A 21,206-nucleotide genomic window follows, 5' to 3' on the forward strand; every position below is an offset into this window, starting at 1 on the left:
TCATTATACTTGCATGCAACAACATAGTCTTGTCAGTATATCATGACTTTATACCTGCACCATTCCATCAAAGACAGACATGTCTTGTGCATTACCTTTACACATTCTCAAAATTCAACTTGACACATTTGGAATCACTGGAAACTTTAAGACCCTCACTACAATTGACAATAAAATATGTGGTAAAAGTAGCACAAGTCAGCCAAATGACTTACTTAAGTCAATTACATTGCAATACTTATCTACAGTCTGCTGCCATTAGCCACCATAGCCACCAGGCCAAGTAAGGCTTTAGCAACTAAATGCTTGAGTGCACTGAATTAAGAAATGCAACAGCACCTTTATGATGAAGTAATTTATGAGTTAGGACCTTTTTGGAGAAATGAAACACATCATTATAGTATTTTGTACTTCTTGAGGCTGATTTAGCCGGAGCTTCTGTCATGCTTTGTCAGCATGTGTTCCCTTTCTTATATTTTAAGCATTGCCATCAAGACTTCTAGAGAAATGGGATGTGAAACTGACACAAAAAGGCAGAGAACACCCCTGTGCCAATGTCCAACCTTGAACCCTTTATTATTATGTAGCATGTATAGAGAACATAGTATTCACGTCAAAGATCGGTTGGAAATATATGAAATGTGTTTCCAGACACTAAGTTGAAATTCTAGTTCCTGGACCCCCTGGATGAAACTCGACACTGTGTTTGCAATGCTCTACCACAAAGGTTAGAGGGAGAAAGAAAAAGGTTTCCTGATAAACATTTTGTTTGATGGGTGCTTGTGTGGGAAATGCCAGCCCATGGCCTCAGCTGAGGGGCGTATGTGCTGCAGGGAGGTGGATACTTTCTGGGTCTCAGTGGACAACTTCACCCCCAGACCAGACATAACATGTCTGACACTGCACCCAGGCTTTGAAGCATGCTCTGTGATTCCCTTTGTGGTACAGATAGCTTATAACTTCAGGCAGGAACATGGTCCACTCAAGGCCAGCGGACCATCTGTTGAGTTTTCAATTATTAGATTTACTATAAAAAATGCAACAAAAACCCAGTGGACTAGGGTAATTAAGCTATATCACAGATTTTCAAGCACAAAGCCCCCTTAAACTACCTTGGGTGCACTTTGAAAGCAACTGAGCAATATATATCAAACAGATGCTGCACTAATAGCTATGTCTACAGGCATCAGCTGCCTAGTACGAATAGCGTCCTATATAAATAAAAACTATTAGTGCCTTCTAATATTCATTAGAATATAGAGACAAGTTGCCAGTATACATAGACACAGAGTCTGCTTGTCAGCTGTTGTCATACGTAATTTTGAATTTTGTGCATGTGTTTTTAAAGCAAGAAAAAAAGAAAGAAAGAAAGAAAGAAAGAAAGAAAGAAAGAAAGAGAGAAAGAAAGAAAGAAAGAAAGAAAGAAAGAAAGAAAGAAAGAAAGGAAGGAAGGAAGGAAGGAAGGAAGAAAGAAAAAGGAAGGAAGGACGACAGAAAAGAAAGAAGGGAGAAGAGACGGTCAGGAATTATGAAAGAAAAACAGAAAAGGGCAGTGAGGCAGGTGAAGTTCAGGAGTACAGCGAAGGATATATAAAGTCAGACAGCCATCCCAACTACAGCGGTTGGGTGTAAATCTCTATGGCAGGTTTTTAGCCCAGACTTGGAGTTGCAGCTTGAGTAGGAGTTCACGAGATCAGTTTAACAACATCCGTTTTGGTTTGTCGCCAACTGAGGTGAGAAAGCTAGCGTATGAATTTGCAGTGGCACAGGAACTGCAGTTTCCACCAATCTGGGCTAAAAAAAGAAAAAGCCGGCAGCACTTCTTCAAGCAGCACCCTACACTCTCTCTCAGAAAGCCAGAGGCAACTAGCCTTGCTAGGGCAAGTGCCTTTAACAAGGAGAATGTCAAGGCTTTCTTTGACAATCTGAAGAAGGTGTTAGGGTCAACATTCACTGGGACCAGGAGACATCTGGAATATGGATGAAACTGGTGTAATGACTGCAATCACTTCCTCAACAATTGACCACCTGGCAGCAAAGGAGGAGCAAACCCCTGTGGCTGGATGAAGGAAACAAACTTTGTAGATTTCCTCAATCATTTTGTTGAACATGCCAAGTGTTCAAAGGAAAAGCCATGCTTACTCCTTCTGGACAACCACAGCTCCCATCTTTCCATTGATGGACTAAATTTTGCCAAAGAAAATGGCATAATTATAATTATGTGTCTGATTCCTGGATGAGGAACAACCCAAGGAAAACAATCACAATCTCTGTATCCCTGGGATTGTGGCAATTGCATATCCTCTGGCTGCAACCCTACTGAATATTCGGACTGGCATTCGGGTGACAAGGATTCACTCTTATGACAGGGATGTGTTCTTGGAGACAGAATTTGCACCATCCTATGTCTCAGATTGCCCATTTCAGGACCCAGCACTTCCAGGCCCCAGCACCAACCCAGCCATGCCCATTAGCGCCACCCCACCCTTGCCTAGTAATACCATCTCCATCCAACAATCCACTACAGAGGACATTTGGCCATATCCAAAAGCTGGTCCAAGAAAACTAGCCCGCCAACCAAAAGAAACAAAAAAAACTGCTATTCTCACTGACACATCGGTGAAGGAGGCACTTACGGCTGAAAGGCGGGCACAAGGTAAAAAATAATCTATTCCAAAAGAAATCCAAATCTAAAACACCAAGAAAAAAGAAGGCAGGTATAAAAAAAGGACTCCAGATGCCGCTTCATCAGATGAAAATGAGTGCCTGTGCCTTGTTTGCCTGAATATTCCACATGGACACAGTAAAAGGCTTCATTGTTACTATTGGCAAATACAAATATAAACAGTTTAAAAGAAGAGATAAACCCTACAGTAGTGAATGGAAGGGAGGGCTGTCCTTGACTTAAGACCATTTTAGTTGACTAATAGTAATAATATATGGCCTATATATTTACCTATTTATAACCAATTAGCCGATTAATTGATATGAGCTTCATATATGAAGTCATATGAAGTACATACAATACACTTTTACCAACAAAGACAAACTTATTAAGGTGTTTTTAACTGTGGTTATACGCATCAACCTACCACAGGGAAACAGCAGACTGGTAAGAGAGTATAGGCCCAGCAGAGGGCGCTCACGTTACACACAACACACCGGTGTCACTGGTGAACTAACAATAATACATTATCACAAGATTAATCAAATGTAATATTAAACAACGTAATATGAAAATATAAAGGTGACCAAGGAGCCACAGTGTTGAGACAGAGGCAACAATCCCAGAGACAGTTCTTCTTCTTCAGTTTGTTTTGTGATCTTGTTTTATTTTGTAGTACCGGAAGTTAGATTGAATATAACAGCAAATCATCATTGCATACATATGTAAAATTGGACTTTCGATCCCTCCCTCCCCCACCCTGGACGGCACATGGGTAAGACAACCTAAAAAACTGATTGAAAATGAAAATGATTTCAGTTTTATGTGAATGTTTCTGTTTTTGCCATCAGGACCACTTTTGGCCCGGAGACAAAACGTCATTGTCAGCCCAATGTTTGTTAGGGCACTCTACTCTTATTTGATTATGCTGATGCTGAAACAACCACCTGAAGATCATTTTAGTCCAAAATGTTAACATCATTCGATTATTTTGATTTACAACAGCGTGTATTGTTGTCTATCACGATGTCATTCTTAATTCTACCACTAGATGGCATCAAAGTGAGGTCATTTCAAATAGGTTTGCTATGAGATTTTGACCCAGATTTTTGGTGTATTTCATTTTTTCTTTTTATAAACTCTGAAACCACATGCTTATATGTGGATAGAGACATGATTAACACCTGTTTGTCCTCATGAATATCAATCGGCTGTTGCTTTGGAATGAATGGATTGTGAATCACATATCTTGTTCTGGTTGACAAAGACTTTATAATAAAATTTGGCATTATAAAATTACAGTCATTGGGCATTATGCAATCAATGTGCTGTATCATCAATATTGAAAAGTTCTAATCCCCCAAGTTTTTATCAGTGTAGAAGGAACAAACAAAAGTCTTTTTGAAAGGCTTAATAAAGTTTTGGCAAACATGTTTTTTAGTTGCTTGCAGTAGAATTTTTCAGTTTCTCCTTCAGATTTTACAGCTGAAGTGGGTTACCCTTCATTTTTGTAGTCCTTGCCTTGTGTTTTCTGTGAAAATACAGGAAAAAAGGGGTTAATGTAACATTTTGTTTACACAGTTAAATAACCACAATAAAAAAGGTTTTTCACTTACAGGCCATCGACAATTTCAACACCAACACAACCAACAACTTTGCCAACACCACTGTTTTCATCAGCTGAAAGAATGTATGCAAGATGTTCTGTGCTCTGTCTAACTTAATCAACTTAGGAAAGTCAAAGTTCTTTTAGTTATTTTGAAAGCATGTCAAATGTTAACAATAAGTCTTGAATGATTGAAGAATAAAACATTGGGTGTTTAATGGAATTGTAAGGAAAATGTTCTTGTGTTTTCTAGAGCAAAGTTGAAATTGTAGATTTAGCAGATCATCTGGACTCATCTAGCTCCTCCGTCTTGTTCTGTTCTCTACTGCTCTGAACTTCTGTTCCATTTTCAAGGACTGTTTAAAATAACAGAGGTGGTAAAATGAGGGTGAAATTCAGACTCAAGACATTAAAGGATTTCACAGCAAAACACCATATATCCATTTTGGCAAAGGAATATCGAATGCACCCAGTAAACCCAATGTTTAAGCTTATGCTGTCATTATTGCCTATTGAAAACAATCAGCAAAGAGAGTCAGTGGTCAGAAGACTCAGGGAAGGCCTTGACACTCACTTTGGCAGAGGTAAATGAGGTAGTCCAATAGCTCCACAGTGGCAAGATGCCAGCGATGGATGAGATTTTCCCTGAGATGCTGAGGACTGTGGATGGACAGTCTTGGTTGACTAGTCTTATCAGTGGCACAGGTTTAACACAGTGCCTGTGGACTAGCAGATGGCTGATGACCGTGTACCTTGGAGTGTTATGTGTGTGTTAGCGTTACCAGGACTGTAGCCAGGAGTTCTGTTTCAATTTAGAATCAAGTGTGAAGTGGCTCAGATAAAACTCAGCACCTGCAGAGAGACAATCAGGGCATCTACCTGCATTTAAGTAACTTGATTACGGTCTGCTTTCACCAGTAAGCTGATGTCATGTAAATGAGAAACCTGGTTTTAAGAATCTGGGCAGAGGATTAGAGAAACCCGATTTCCCCAGGTAGATTTCTCTTGGATAATGCAGATTTGTCTGACATGTATACACCTAACCAGGTTTCTAATCAGCTTTTTACATGTGACCATGTGCAGGACAAACACTTCAGACAGGGCAATACAACAAGCTCTTACTGACATCAGAACAAGTGTTGGTTAGGAATTGAAGCTCCTCTATATTTCACTTACTGGAAGGAACGATGATTGTACTTTGTGATCATTTTCTGTTGGTTCATCATAACGTTTCACTCTTATAAACACCATCTAAATGTTCATGTTGTGAGTAAAAGTATTTTTGAGCAATGAACTGGGAAAATAAAAAAAATCAAATACTCAGAATAGTTTAGAGACTTTATACTTTCGGGATGTGGAAGAGACTTGGATTCATCATAACTTTAGTTTCATGACTAAAATCCAGTTGGGAAACTCGTGTCTACTCTTTCCCCCACGTGACTCAAACGCAACTCCAGTGGAAGGTGGGAGTTCCTCTAAAGGAGGGTGTGTCTCTCCGAGAAATAGCCGTCAGTTTGTGAGTGGGCCAACTTCTTTTCTTATCCGTGCCGCCTCGCAGAGAGTGTTTGCCACCGCCCGTCTCTTCAAACCTTTGCCAGCTCAGGTTATGTTGGAGAGGAGCTGAGAAGGACTCTCTGTACAGGACTCAAAAAGCGGACTTTCCTGCGTTCGTCTCAACAAACTAGACGTGGACTTGCAGTGGAGTCAATCTGGGACTTTGAGTTTCATCCACCATGGGGGACGTGATTTCCAGTCACCTGGATGAAGCCAAGCGGGAGATTATCACTGGTGAGGAGCTTTCTGTCAACGTTTGTTTGCTGCGTGCTGTTTTGGCAGATGCATTTTACGCGCGGTCACTGACTTTCTGTACATTTTTACGGAATGTCAGACAAACGGGAATGATGATAATTTCATCAGGATTTTAGTGTGACTGTAGCACTTCGTTATGGATTTTACTGGCAAATGTTCTCTTCATAGTAGTGCCGTTGCAATAAACTCGAGACATGAGGTAGTGCGGATGTTTTCAGGGCCCTAGACAGAATTTTAAAAACACTGGGTCATAACAATGACCCCCCCACCCACCCCCGCAGAAAGATTTTGATTAGCTGAGATTTTGCACGTTTAAAAACTGATGAAGCTCCATAATGTCCCTACATGATGGTTTAAAAGCTGTTCTCCAAGAGCTTTCTTTAATCTTTCAGGAATTCATTTCAGTGGGGGATATTTTGTTGTCCTTTATTCATTTAGTATTGCCTTCCTTTTCTGGTCTGAAAGTAGTCAAATGGACTTGCACCAAATTAAAAGAAATATGGTATCATCCTTTCAAAAGTCCAACATGTGTACAGTTACAGCTCTGATTGATGTTGTTTGGTATCGCTTATGATTCATCTTATTAGGAAGTGCACTGTTAAATACTAATATTATTTTAGTAAATGTTTGATCTAGAAAATGTCATAAAATAGTGAAAAATGCCCACCACAATATCTCGGACGACCAAGGGGACATCTAAAAATGACCAAAGTTATTCAATTTACAGTGATATAAAACAGAAAAAAGAAGCAGCAAATTCTTGAGAAGCAATGTTTGGCATTTTTGCTTGAAAAATGACTTAATGGTGAATGGTCCTCAACGAAAAGACTGCAGATCAGGCAGATTAATCTCTGAGGAACATAGGTGGAGCTGCACCCACCAGCCCCATCCATAGTCTTTTGACTATTGAGTCTATTAAATCAGGTTGAGTCCACTGTCATGGTCACTTGGACTTTGACTGATATTTAGGCGGGAATGTGAACATTACTGACAGTGCCTGACCTTCTGATCATCTATCCAGAAATGTGTCAGTCGAATCAGAAAAATAGGGAACTATTATGTTTGCTTAATAGCCATGGTGAGTGGAAGGTTCTGACCACTCTCACTCTTTTACTCATCGAAAGATCGTACAAGAATCCTGAAAAGATTGTGTTGGCTGCCACAGCTCATAAACGAGCATTTGGCTTGGTAATGTGGCTTGTCAGAACTTGCTCCATAATAAGTGAAGTCAGATCTGGTGCAGAGTTGACTGTAGCAGGTAAGGTATAGTACAGTGTGTGCAGGAGAGAACATCAATGCTAATTCTCACTGAGTATCAAACCTCTTTGTGATCCTGTTTCCTTATTGTCGACTGGTGTGGAACTAACTGGGGAGTGGTGGAGGATCAGTCTCACAGTTATCAGCAGATGATTATCTCTGGTATCATCTGAAGTTCCTCAGTACTTGTGTTGATGCTATAGGCTGCCTAAATATTCAGTACAGACACTGAAATAATACTTATTCCATACCTTACATTGAGAAACAAACGATATTAAACAAAAGATATTTATGGTCCCCAGGGGATGAATCCTACTGACTTTGGTGATCCCCAGATGTTTCCAGCTGCGCTGCTGTTAGATCAGAATTTAAATTTTATGACTAAATGTCTGAAAAACTAATGACATTTCCAACAGCTGTGCTTTGTGTGCTAATTAACAAATGTTGCTAACATGTTCACAACATTTGTTGTGAACATGTTAGCATGCTGGGATTAGCATTTAGCGTAGAGTGCTGCATGGCTGTAGACTCTTGATCTTGTTCTCATGTGGCTAAATAAAAAAAAAAAAAAAATTGGCATAAAAATCAGGAACTACCTGATTAAAGAATATGTAAACAAATCTGATCAGATTTGGTCTGGGATCCCACCGTGCGCATGTGTGCCGCATTCCGGCTCCAATGCAGCTGCCGGAGCTGATCGCAGCCAATCTAGTCAATGTTTGTGATCCCACTAGACGCGCTGCGGCGCGTTTCAGAAGCATCTCAGAAGCGGCTCTCCGCTCCACTCTGCTAAATATATGCAATCGTCTATCAACAATAAACGCAATTAAAACAGATGAATAAAGAAACCATTTAACTACGTAGCCTACTGAACCAAATGACCAAATCAACTAAAGCTGAGCAAGTTAACAAAATTGGGCAGTTTAGTTGCCCTTCTACTGCAGTAATTACAGTAGCCTAAAGGTGCTTTATTAGCTTTGACCAGGCTGCTGTAATTACTGTAGTAGGAGTGCAACTGAAATTAAAAGGAGGATGGCTTCCCCGCAGTCAAGACGTTCCGCTTCTGACACGCTCCTGGTGGGATAGGGCGCCGTGCAGAGGACGGAATGCGACGCACACGTGCCTGGTGGGATCCCGGCATAAGTGAGCTGTCAAAGTGGACAATGAAGAGAACAACACTTGCATGAAGTCATCCGCCATTGTTGTAATTGTCGTTTCTTTGTCTTCCCCTCCCAATGAAGCGCCGCTCTACTTCCACCATCTGTGTTGACAGCGATATGACTGTGTTTCAACAAAGCTCAGTTTTACCCATACGCACTACAATGCCAAGCTGGCATTTTCACATTTACACACTTGTACATGTGGCTGTTTAGATAAAGCTCTGTTTTATTGAGAGAAAAAGATGCGTTTACGAATTGTATAATTTCAAAATCCAGTAATGAATGAAGTACTCCATCTCATTCCATCTGACGGCCTGTTGGACCTCCTAGACCCTGAAACTCCACTGATCTGTCTGTTACATTGATTTTCCACCCTTGTTTTCTGCATGAAGTTTTAGAACACAAGCATCTGATTAACTGAAGTTGAAGATCTAGAGAGAAGCTATGTTAGAGGCCGAGCTCCTGGGTTTTAGTGTCATCTTTTTAATTAAAAAAAAAAACAAAACAAAAAAACCTTGATTGGCTAATTCAGAGTGAGGCACACATACGTATGTATCAGATGTGGAATCTGAGGAATGCATGAAAAAAGCGAGTGTGTCTGTGCTGTGTGGCTGGATGGAAACCTCCTCCAGGCCTTGAGCTGCACAGCCAGCGCCACATAGTCTCTGCAGCCAAGGCAAGCTCAGTGCCTGGCTGGCTTCAAGGGAAGTGCCTGGATTTATCATTAAACAGCACCCCCCCCCACACACACACACACACACACACACGCACACACATCCACAAATATTCACTCACTGTGTGTGCATTCCTGATGCTTTGAGAGGGTGAAACGGCTGCGCTTGAGATCAAATTGGTGAAATACATTTTGTGGATGTGGCTTCTTTATCAGTGTTGACGTAATCATGTTCATAGATGGCTTCATCACCCATGGCCATTGTATTTAGCTGAGGATTTATGACCAGCTGATGAATGGGCACTTCTCTGTTGTCATCATGCTGTAAAAAGCGGTGCCTTGATTGCTGATAAGAATAACTGTGGGAATCCCTGAATGGAGTCATATTAAACCAGCCAGCAGTGTGTTCCACTTCCCCCATAACCTCATACATGAGGTCAAGATTGGAGAGAGATGTGTGGGTGTGTAGAGGGTGGAAATGACCGGGATCACATGGCTAACCCCTCATTTCCTCCACTGGTACGAGTGCACGTGTCTGTGCTAGTAGGTTTTTTGAAACGCACTGTTTGAGCCAGTAGTTCACAACCTCCATTTAAAATGACGTAATGTTGTATGGCTTCAGTGTGGTCACACATGATGTCTGTCTTTCATTTGAAGTATTTTTAAGACGCCGTTAGAGTTGAATATACCCAATATTTCACACATTTTGTTTTTCTATTTTTTGTGTGCAACTTGATTCATTCACATTTTTCCTAATAATGGAGATAAATCGACCACTTTCACAAGTGACTCCTTTTTGTAGTCCTACACAGAGCGGTGCTAGCTTGGTCAGCGGGTGAGGGGCCACAGAACAGGAAATCCTAATGTTGAGTGTGTTTCCTCGGCTCTGTTAAATCTTCAGGCTCTGAAGGGGTGTTTGGTGGCCAACAGGCCGGCTCTCTGTGACCAGGTGAGGTGTGGCACTCTCACCTTCAACACACACCCTGCTCGGCACAGAGAAGCTTGTTTGCAACAGGTTCAGATTGCGGAAATACCTGCTGCTGGGACCCCACAGTAGACACACACACACACACACACACACACACACGCACACACACACACACACACACTTCTGCAGAGAAGCTGAGAAGGTAGAAATGATCTCATTAGGTAAACAAACAGAGCAAAAGAATGTTTCTGATGTGGTTAATATAACAAGGAAACTCAGGTGAAAGGTATGAATTAGAGCTTTCCTGCTACTATTAAACATGTAAGCTAGCTTAACTAATCTTTCAAGTTAAAACTAATTTACTTGCCCATAGCTATCAATGAAACCACACCTATGACGAAGGCCTTGACAGCTGCGTTCCCATGGAAACCGCGCTCACGTGGTACAGCCACAGCAGATTGTAAGATCGCGATATGGAATACTGAATCTGATGAATTTACTGTTTATCAGACCACAAATGAGACAAGAATTAAAATTGCAGTCAGGTTTAGTCATGTTAACTTATTGGCATAACGGCAGTAACATTATGTCAATCTTACTACTCACGAAGTACAGGTTTTCCAATCCTATCAAAGTCATTTTGTTGCTTCGGTGTAGTTGACTCTCCTCTGTTGAAGATTCTGCCTCGTTTACCTGAATTCAAGACAAATACCACTTAAGCCTCTTTTTAAAATTTCCTTTTTTTATATACCTTTGTGACTACACATTTCTCAAACATCCTAGAAATTTGTTTTGGAAGGCAATTAAAAGATATGTGCAAAAATATGAAGTATATAAACTGGATTTTGAGATGTGGGGAAAATCATAGTCAAGACATTCAGAATATTTGACTTTAATGGAATTACAATAATAATTGGAGTTTACTCAATGTCAACATCATATAGCTGCAATTAAAAGTCAAAACAAGTTAGAATATGATAATGTCACACAGTGTAGAATTAGAATGAATAAGATGAAACTTGCTGGAACCAGTTAATTATTTTATTGTAAAGTAAAATCTTGTAAATCACACTGAAAAGCAATGAGCTGTGATTCATTTGCAATATGAAGACATATATTTTGCTACAGCCAAACGAACTTATAATGATGTAAGTGCACCATGAGATATCACAGAGATATAATAAAGATTGACATGGGTTGGCTCGCTGGCCACAACAAACAGGAGACACACCATGATAAAGTTTTAACAAAAAGAAATTTTATTAAAACAAAGTTAATAAGATATGGGGTATGAGAAGGGGATGAGAGGAGGCAGAGTTCTTCAGTGTTTGTTTTTTTTAGCAAGGGTGGTGTTCAAAGCCACTGATGAACTCAAGCTGTGACGTTTCACAGGACACCCTGCTGAAAAACGCCTCTTGGAGCCAGCCCCTGACTTCCTGCGTGCTACAGAAGTAGGCTGGCAGCCAATCATCGGACCTTGATGTCTGGCAGCCCGCCTTAATGTGGCAGCCCTTTTGCTGGCGAGGCTACTGGATTTCTCGAAAGTGTGAATGGCTGACAGTAGTTTGGAGGGGTTGGTCCTCAGGAGGTGGTAGTGTTTAGCCATTGCCTTTAGCCCAGCAGTGAAAAGGAGATCCTGTATCCTCCATCATGTCCTCCCCAAGAGAGACATTGCCTGTATATGTGATATCTAAGAAGGAAATTTGTTTGAACGATATGTTTGTTTTTAATTTTTAAGTTGTCATTGTACATATAGGTCAGTCCTCAAAAGTAAAAATTGCCGTTATGCACACTGCTCTCTGCTGAGGCTATTGTTGCTAGAATATGGTCTGTCTGCATAGTAGTCACGTGGCTTGGCTTGACCACTTGAAATAAAATTAAGCGTCTATCCCTTTATTATGTAATTTAAACTGGAAATGTTGGGAATCTTACTATACCGGTTATTGTGAAAATATTTGCTTTACCTCCCGATGTTAGTTTGAGCAGTTCTGCCCTCATCGCTGGACTTGTTAGAAGGAAATTGTTGGACAAACAGCTGTAGATCTTATATATAGTGTTGCAGAGATATCTACTGAAGTTAGCATGCTAACATCCAGCCTATACTGCCTCGTAATACCACTTTGTACCACAGGGACGACAGTGAGTCACTGTAGCATCCAGTCTGCCCTCAATCCAACATGAGAGGAAGAAATACTGCTGCCCCGGCAGTACTGTCAGTCAGGCTGAATGCTGTTGTAATTTTCACTGTTGGACTATTAATATTTCACTTTAGTTTTAATATTTTTTTAGGCGAGAAAGTAACCATATAGACTCCCAATATGTGGTCAGTTTATCCAAATAACAACTATTTGGAAAGTTGCACCAACGTTGTCAGAGCAGCTGGCTGCTGCTGCAGATGCTGGTCTGGCATGAGCCATTTGGCATCGTAGCACATTGTGGTAAACTGGATTGATATTGAAATATTATATCAATAAGTTAGGTCTCTACTGGATTACTGTGTTGTAAAATGGCATGAAAGCAATGAACAAATGATGCTGTGTGGTAGTGCTGCCCCCTATTTATATGGATCAGGTGAAAAATCTGTAGGTCGTCAACTAGTGACAACTGTTAAGATCCATCACCTGCTGAATTTGTGAAGCTGCAATGTTGCCATCTTGGGGAAAGAATCTGGATCTCTGGAATGACTCACAGTGTCCAGGAGCAACGTCAACGATGCGTGTTTCCTAGTAGGTCTCCAGCCTTGATGTCAGGAGGTCGAAGAGCTGAGGAGGATTGAAGGCGTTCGTCCTCTGCAGTATCTTGTCCTTGAGGGAACGCATCGCCACTTCCGCAAAATTGTTGGTGTTGTTTCCTTTGGACTTCCTTTTAGACTGCCTCTATAACTGAGTGTACAGCTGTTCGATGTACTTCAGGTATTTTTCATACCTGCAGTTGATTGAAAAAAGAAACAAATGCACAAAACATAGGAAATGCACATACATCAAAAATGTAATGGCATAGTGAAAGTATCCAAACACAATAGCTTCATGACTTCAAAACATTGGATTAACAAATGTAATGTGATTAATAAACATAAGACTTACTTGTCTGCGGTGAGCTCTAGCCTGACTGCAACGGGATGTTCTCTTGTCTTGCTCTAAAGCCTATCCAGCCTGGCTACCTCTTTGCAGTACAGTATTTCTTTGACCACTGTGAATAGAGTTGGTCTGTCTTTGTGTTCCACACCACCCTCCTTGCTCCACAGCCACCTCCAAATTGCTTGAAGCAGATGGAAGGAGCACAGGAGAAGTGTGGCATCAGTAAATACCTGCCCCAGAGCTCCCCTCTCTGCCCTACAGTCATCTGTAATAATGATCCGTGGTCCTGCCTGTCCCCTGCTAGCAAGGGTCTTCTCTCCAACTTTTTGTTTTAATAGCCCTTCAGAAATGGTCTGTTCATCCTCCAACTGGCAGAGGAGGAGAATGCCTAGCGGGAAGTCACCAGCACAGCTGTGGGTCAGGAGGAGAAACACTATTTCTCCCTATTCACATTCCCTGAGGAATCTATGAAGCACAGCTCCCCACTGTGCTTCAGTTGTTGCACTTTCTTCATCAAGGGCAACACAGCAACAAGAGGAGCTCCCTAGGAAGATGTTTCCATTAGAGCACAGCTGTCCTTGCACTTCTTGTTGCAGCTCTCCGCTTGATTTTGTAGCACTACCAACATGGTTGAACCATTTTGAGTGTCATACTCTTCCCTATGCACCTTGTGGAACAGTCTAGGAAATTACACTAACTTAGTTGGTATTGGTGTAAATTACATACTGCAGAAAATTGTAATTCCATTCACTAAATACATTATTCTATTTCATTGCATTTTTACAAATATAGTGGGTAGTAGTTATCTTGACCATGTTTCCCAGCGTGATGCCCACATTTGCACCTAGGGCAGGTTGGGGCAAATCACCCCAACCTGCCCTAGGCTGATGCATATACAAATTACTGTCCATATTCTATTTGGAGATCTTGTTTAAGTACTGTCAGAGCAGATGTGGGGGTCTGGCCAATTTCATATAGCCCTGTTAGGACTTCTGTTTCCCCCCAACGTCTTGGTGGTGGATGGCGTCTGCAACATACAGGTTGTAATTGAGGTATGGATAATCGATAGGCACAGGAAGTCAGATATACGTGGGTCTTCAGTCCTCTAACATATATCAATATGACGTTTAAAAATAATGAAATTATGAGTAAGTGGATCAATAAACTCACTTGCTCTTTTCCCACCAGTACTCTTCAATGTCACAAGCACTTTATCTTGACAGCAGATGTTCTTAGATGTTTTGCTGCTGCTCGCAGCTTTCACATTCACCCTATGCTAACACTTGTAACTACTGCCATAAAGGCCAAAGGAACAAGGATCACTGATAAGTTGCTTCAAGAAATTTTGACAGCACAACTCTTACCTTGAATAGCACTCAGCACCCCGACCTTGGTCAGGTAACATCCACCCTCCATGACGACCCCTTCAACAGTGTCACCCACTCCTTTGCCTATTCCACAGTGCGGACATCCACTTACACAGTGCCATCAAAACCAGTGTAGTCTCCCAATGAAGCCACCTCACATAATAACAGGCATGGTCCCCAAATTGATTTGGTAGCCAACCCTACAAGTAGGAAACAAACTACTATCAATTAAAATCCACACACATAATGAAAGTGTCAGCCTTCACAGCTATCTAACACCAATATCTTAGATGTCTGATATTAAAGAAAAGTGATACTGTAACACTATTAACTATCATACCAACACAGGCACTATAGTGAAGAATGACTATGACAATATTAGGAAAAATAAAGCTTCTGGGGGATATGTTGGCTAAGCAGTGTTCTGACAAAAATACAACAATGTTAATGAACGATGTTCCTCATAGGACTGAGTGACAGATATTGTCAGATACCTTCAACTGGGGGTAGTCCTATGTTGTCCTGTTGTCCTGAGCACACACAAACACCAAGTCTGAAATAAGAGGAAAAAACAGCTAGCCATTAACAAAACCATCACAATACAGCAGGCCTAACTTAGCTACATAATTAATTAGCTTTGAACAATATCCAGCTATTGTAAAAGCTAACTTACCTTCTCGTACTGAGGACGTAAAAAATGTTTGAGAAGAAAGAATTAACGCTAGACTGATTTATTAGATATTGTTTGCTAGTATATTCTTCTAACTTAAAACAGTGTCAAATTAACATTTACAGATACATTACCTAAGCTCTACGTAACTTTGATCATCAGTCATCTTTTGAAAAGCGCTATTTTCATATTTTCTGTAGCTGTCTATGTTGAGTGAGTGCGGTTACCATGGGAACACAGCCGTCAAGGCTTCCGTCGTTCCATTGATGCTTTCGTCATACAGAAAAAGGCATGGTTTCATCTAAACCGGGTTGGAAAAACAATAGAAGCGTCCTGTATCATATCTGTCAGATTTCATTAGCCAGCACAATCAACAAAAAAGAGGGTTTTTCTGCACAGGAAATGTTTTGGACGGGTCTAGGGCATATTTCAGATTGCCATAACAAAAATATGGCTCTATCTAGGGCCACAAAAATCAGTTAACATTGTATTTGACAATATGTTATTGTCTTTAAATGTTGTTGCTGCTACAGCCAAGTCAACAGGGCAGGGATTTTCCACAATTTTGTGGTGGGCACTAAAAGGAAATTGAGTGGTGCCAAAATACTTTAAACATGCATTTTGTAACTCCATATTTTTTTCTGGCTACATTGGGGAAGCTCAACAAGCTGTAAGACATCTCCATCATATACCATCATCTCCTAAGAAAATGATCTGTCTCTGTAGCTGCTAAATGTTCCACTATGTGCACCAGCTGGTGTACACTATAACCCACTGTACTCTACCTATCAGAACTTTTTCACTGAAAACGGCAGCTGAGACTGAATCTAAACAGTAAAGTTGAAGGATGTAAAACCAAAACAATGAGCTGAAAGATGCTAAAAAGCTCTATAGAGCTGAGGGGAACTGCAGATTTGGTGATAGTTTTGTGGGAGTTTATCACTAGAGTGTCCCCATTCACATTACACATACTCCTTTTATTGACTGTTAATATAAAGATATTGATTAGCACAACTTGAGGCATAAAACATTGTTCAAGATATTTGATATGTCTTCACCCCAGTATTTCATTTCTGTTAGCCTTGTTGCTAGTGGGGCACAACTGCATTCTTTTTAATTTCAGAGCAATTTAGGAAATAAAAAGATAAACAGGTGTGCTTGAACATGAATCTATAGGCCTAATGGTGAACATTCTCAGTTAATGTATTATGCTGTATTCTTTGTGCACATTAGATCTTCTAATTTTCATGAGAGCTCTGTTAAATTACTCTCAGTATGTACTGTATGTGCTTCAGAGGCCTGCTGTTACTTTTTATAGGCATCAGGGCAAATTTTCTGTATGGATCATGCAAATAGCTTTTTTTACTGATTCTCTAACATGTGTTGGTCATGCATCACACACTGATATGAGCTCTGCTGGTCCACCTTTCATTGCCAGAAAAAAGCCTGGAACAGAGCAGTTGGCTAACGTGCATTCTGGAAAAAAAGATCTTTTGCCCTGCCCCTGATTAACTCAGTAAACATGTTAAGATCTAACTAAATTTGCTCTCATTTGGTGCACTAGATCCTCACACAGGCCCAGCCACAGCTCTTGCTTCAGCTCTGATGGGAACACAGTCTAAATTTATGAGTCAGCCTATGGGTCTATCTCAGTGGAATGTTTTTGTTAAGGCACTGTGGAGAAAGGAGAGAGAGGGGGGGGGTTAGGGTTCTCTTGCGGGTCTATTAAATAGTAATCTGACTCAGATCTCTATGATCAAGATGTGCTGAAACTGTTGAACTGACGTCAGCGATAAGACGAGCTGCCATGTAAACGACAAAGAGTGTTGGTTAGATTAGATTACCACAGTGATGCAGGACAACACAGTAGTATCATTAGAGCTGATAGCTGGCCTCAGCACTGCCGAGGCCCCCAGGACAATTAGTCTGGTAGGAGGCAGGAGCACAACAAAGACTCAGCTAGACTAACAGCAGCCACTTGTAAGGATCCCTTTTTGCTCCTACAACCTCTAATTCCAACATGTTCTGTCCTACACCTCATAACAAAAAGACTTGTGAATTGAGATTAGGCAAAATTGAGTTTGGGATTATTTTTTCAACACTTCAGTTTGTGAGTTTTCTTTCAGTAATACCCTCAATGTCCCTCAACATAGAAACAAGAGTGTCCTTGATTTGGTTGGTTCATTATGTTTTATGTTTTGACCATCTGTCTTAAAGTCTCCCCCCACTCAAAAATACGTTTTCCTTTTTGTTCCTAAAGTTGACTGTGTGAGCCTCACTGTGCAGAGTTTGACACACTGTTTTCACATTTATCTGCTGAAAGTTTCTCTGTGTTCATTGAAAATCCAACTCTAAAGGTCTTTGCACACCAAGTCCATTTTTTTCGTCCAAAATTGTCGCACGTTAAAAAATAAATACCACGTCACGTTGTGTCAATCATGTTTACACACCGACTCTGAAAGTTTCGTCCGTCATTAAAGTTTTCGGAGCAGGTTCGATTTTTTGCGTTTTTTGTATCCGTCAAAAGCCTTTACAGAGTTGCTGACCACTCAGAGCCAGGTTCTTTCTTTCTTTCTTTCAAGAATTTAGAGGACCACAAAATCATCCTCACTGCTTGACGACTCCATTTTGCCTCGTATTGCGAATTGTTGCAAAGAATATAGTAATAAAACGCAGCGGACTCAGTGTGCAAGGTTTCTGTGCGTAACGATTTTTGTCGGATGAGGGATTAAAAAAACGCTTTTGAAAAAAATGGACTTGGTGTGCAAAGACTATAAGGGGTGGGCCTATGAAGAGGATGAGTGACATCACAAATAGTTCAGAAGCTAATCCTGGTCCACGATTTCAACTTGCACAACTCAATAAGTGTGATGTGGAAACTTGAAGCCTTCAGTGCACATACGCTGAGAATGGACTTTGCAGTGAAGTAGGAGACATCTTGTGTCCAACAGTTCAACTTCTGAAATGAAATATATTTGCATTTTCATAGATTCTGGAATTTTTAATGAGGGAGAAAGAGTAGATGTAATTTAATTGAGCTTCTTTGTGGAAAAAAATATCAGACACAAATTATTATTCAAATAGAGTATTTTATATACATCTTAAACCATCTTTAATCAGTTCAACTTTGCTTCTGAGAAATCGTGTTTTTCTTGCTCTTTGGTAGAGTGGATGGCATAAATACTATGATACCCATGAGCCTCAGCTGCCGTTGCCATTAAGAAGACAGTGAGAGGTGTGAATCAAAACTACAGCAAATTCAGAACACTTTATAGTTGTTGGAAACAAAACCTGTTGCCATCAGTCTCCCTCAGAGACGAGCGTTTGAAATGATTAATATGAAAATTATGTTCATATGGAAAGTTGTAGGAGGCTTGTGTAGCTTGCCCTGATATTCATCGTTTTGAGCGAATCCTCATTTCCCTGAATCTCAGATGACCCACAGAGCTAAAATGGCCACATTTATAGGAAGTGCATCAGGTCGAAATAAACTGGAATTATGGATGCCCAAAATATCTCATCCCACTTTGCATCTTTGCGAATCTTTAGACAATACTTAACAAATGTAATCTACTCCATAAGAGATTTTTCTATCTGCTCATTACATTGCATTTGTAGAATCTTCAGTTTCTTTGCATTTAGGTTTAGTTAATTTATTATAATGTACAATCAAATGACTTTCCAGACGGCAAAAAAAAGAAGCAAACCGTCAACTGTAACGTGATAAACTCTGAAAGGCCAATAAAACCTCCCACTCCAAAATATCTAGAAGGATTACAGACCCAAGCAGAAATAACGGGTACGTAAAGTTACCAGTGTTAAATGTGTGCTCAGTCACTGTGGATAAATGCTGTTTATACCAGGTCCAGCACAGTTTACATTCAAACCTGAGAACAGTACAGTATGTACTGATTTGTACCTTCTTGGTAGGTGATTGCAGGCAATCTAATTTCTTTGTTTACTTAAGGCAGTGAATAATGGGTATTAAGTGTAACCACTGATCTTATATACACTGTTGTACAGAGGATTACATGATAAAACTGTCTCTGTGCCCTCTCTTTCTTTGCTTTCATTCCAGAGTAAGAGTTCTTAAAGAACTGTTTAGGAGTAGAGCAACATCAATACATCAGTGCCCATTTGAATAGGGCTTAAGACAGTCATGTTCCTTGACTAATGGTACATAAAGACACCCTCACACTATGAAGAGAACTACACATACAGCCGTTCACGCACTCAGGTCTCTGGCTACCCTAATAGGACTTACTAGCACTGTCCAGTGAGAAATACCTCAAATAGTCACCACACATCCTCACATTGTTGTAAGCGGTTAACTTTGTTGGAGCTTCTCTGTTTTGGCCATGAAATCTGCCTAATCAGGGATGTTCTCAGTTGGGAAGTGGACGGTCAGTGGAAATACTGAAAAGTTTGCTGACGTGTACTAACGCAGCAAGGACAGTCCAATAAGGGCGGCATTATATCTGAGTGGGTGTCCTGCTGTCTTCAATTGTTTGAAATGAATGAGGTCTTTGATTTCACTCAGCTGTCTGATGCAGTTTAGTCATCATGTGATTATGCTGAGTGACTGCCAAAAGAAGCATGTCAACCATGATGTGTTTCAAAGCAACCACTTAAAGGCAGCTGCTGTCAGTCTTGCCAGATGGATGAAACTGAGTTCTTTAATGCTACTATGCATCAAAAATATGATATGAATACTGTATACTACTCTTACAAGTGAAGTTATTATGGGTTGGCAGGATCAGGGAGGAACCTGCTGAAGGCAGCGGCCAGCATGTGGGTGTGTGAGGTTTGCACCCTGACACAAAAGCTGTCTGGTGTATAGTCATGGTCATATGCAGCTTAGTGCTGTGTGACTAAGTTGAGTCTAATGCGTACAGATGATTGCATTGTTACTGTTTGCTGTGGCTACTAAATGACTGACACTGTTTTCTGGCCATGACTCACTCAAAAAAGGTGGAAGTCAGTCAGTGATGTTTCATATTTCAGTTGAGTGGACTGAAGACATGGGTGAATGGAGTAAGAGCCTAAATATAATGCTGTCTTTTATATTTTTTCAATTGTGAATAGGTTTTGAAACAAGAAACAATTCTGAATTGATAGGCTTTTTTTCTTTTAACCAAAGAACCAGATATTTTCTAACAGTGGCACATCTTTTATCATGGTGATTTAACCAGGAGAGTATATGCAGAACATGAACAGCAAAACAAGCTAGTGAAACTCTGTAAAAAGAACTGCGTTTCCATGCATGTGCAGTGACGGTTACCATCTTATCGCTATTTTTATTCTTTGGAGTACTTTCTAAACAATCTAAAGTAACCACTGTATTCAGGAACAAAGGAACATGTCAACCGGTGCAGCGGTGTGGCTCACTGACATGTTTTTAATGTTTTTGAAGAGGAATAAGATATATCAGACTTTGGATACACACACAATACTTGTTAGTAGATTAGTTTATTGTTAGTTTGGCTCTGTATATGATTTGTTAACAGTAAGAAAAATATAGAAAATTGCCAGTATCCTTTTAAGAATACACATCACAGAGAATTGTATCAGTAGTGATACTACATAGTATTGAAAAATTTCAAGTTGGACTAAATTTAGGATATACAATAGGTAATGGAACTGAAAGCCCCGGGTGAAAATAGGCCTCAGTCCATACATATTGTATATATTGATAACTAAAATGTTTAGGCTTAACCCTAACCATAGACTATAACCTTAAACATCTGAGTGAGTGGAACATCAGAAAGGGTGTAAGGTTCTGATCTAAAAGTTTAGAAAGGTATGTGAAGAAACGCACAGGGCTCCAGGCTTTTATTTACTTCCCAAACTAGTAGTACCAGTACTAGTAGTAGTACTAGTAGTTCTTTCCAAACCAACTGTACATGCCAGGAAACATCATGGTGATTGAAAATGTCGAAACCGTGGCACTGGACTTTCTCTTGGCATCCCTCCCCTTCCTCCCATCTCTCCTTT

At 40.4% G+C, this 21,206-nt stretch overlaps 1 protein-coding gene across 1 annotated transcript in view; it reads left to right on the forward strand.

Moving 5' to 3' along the window:
- Window positions 1–5,722: 5,722 nt before the first annotated feature.
- The window catches only part of niban2b (niban apoptosis regulator 2b), a 46,349-nt gene continuing 30,865 nt past the window's right edge, over window positions 5,723–21,206 (forward strand). Inside the window, exon 1 of the mRNA XM_042421566.1 lies at window positions 5,723–6,059. Coding sequence (XP_042277500.1) covers window positions 6,005–6,059 — 55 coding nt within the window. The 5' untranslated portion in view covers window positions 5,723–6,004. The remainder of the gene's footprint in view (window positions 6,060–21,206) is intronic.

The sequence above is a fragment of the Thunnus maccoyii genome, chromosome 9 (assembly GCF_910596095.1).
Source record: "Thunnus maccoyii chromosome 9, fThuMac1.1, whole genome shotgun sequence".
Lineage (NCBI taxonomy): Eukaryota > Metazoa > Chordata > Actinopteri > Scombriformes > Scombridae > Thunnus > Thunnus maccoyii.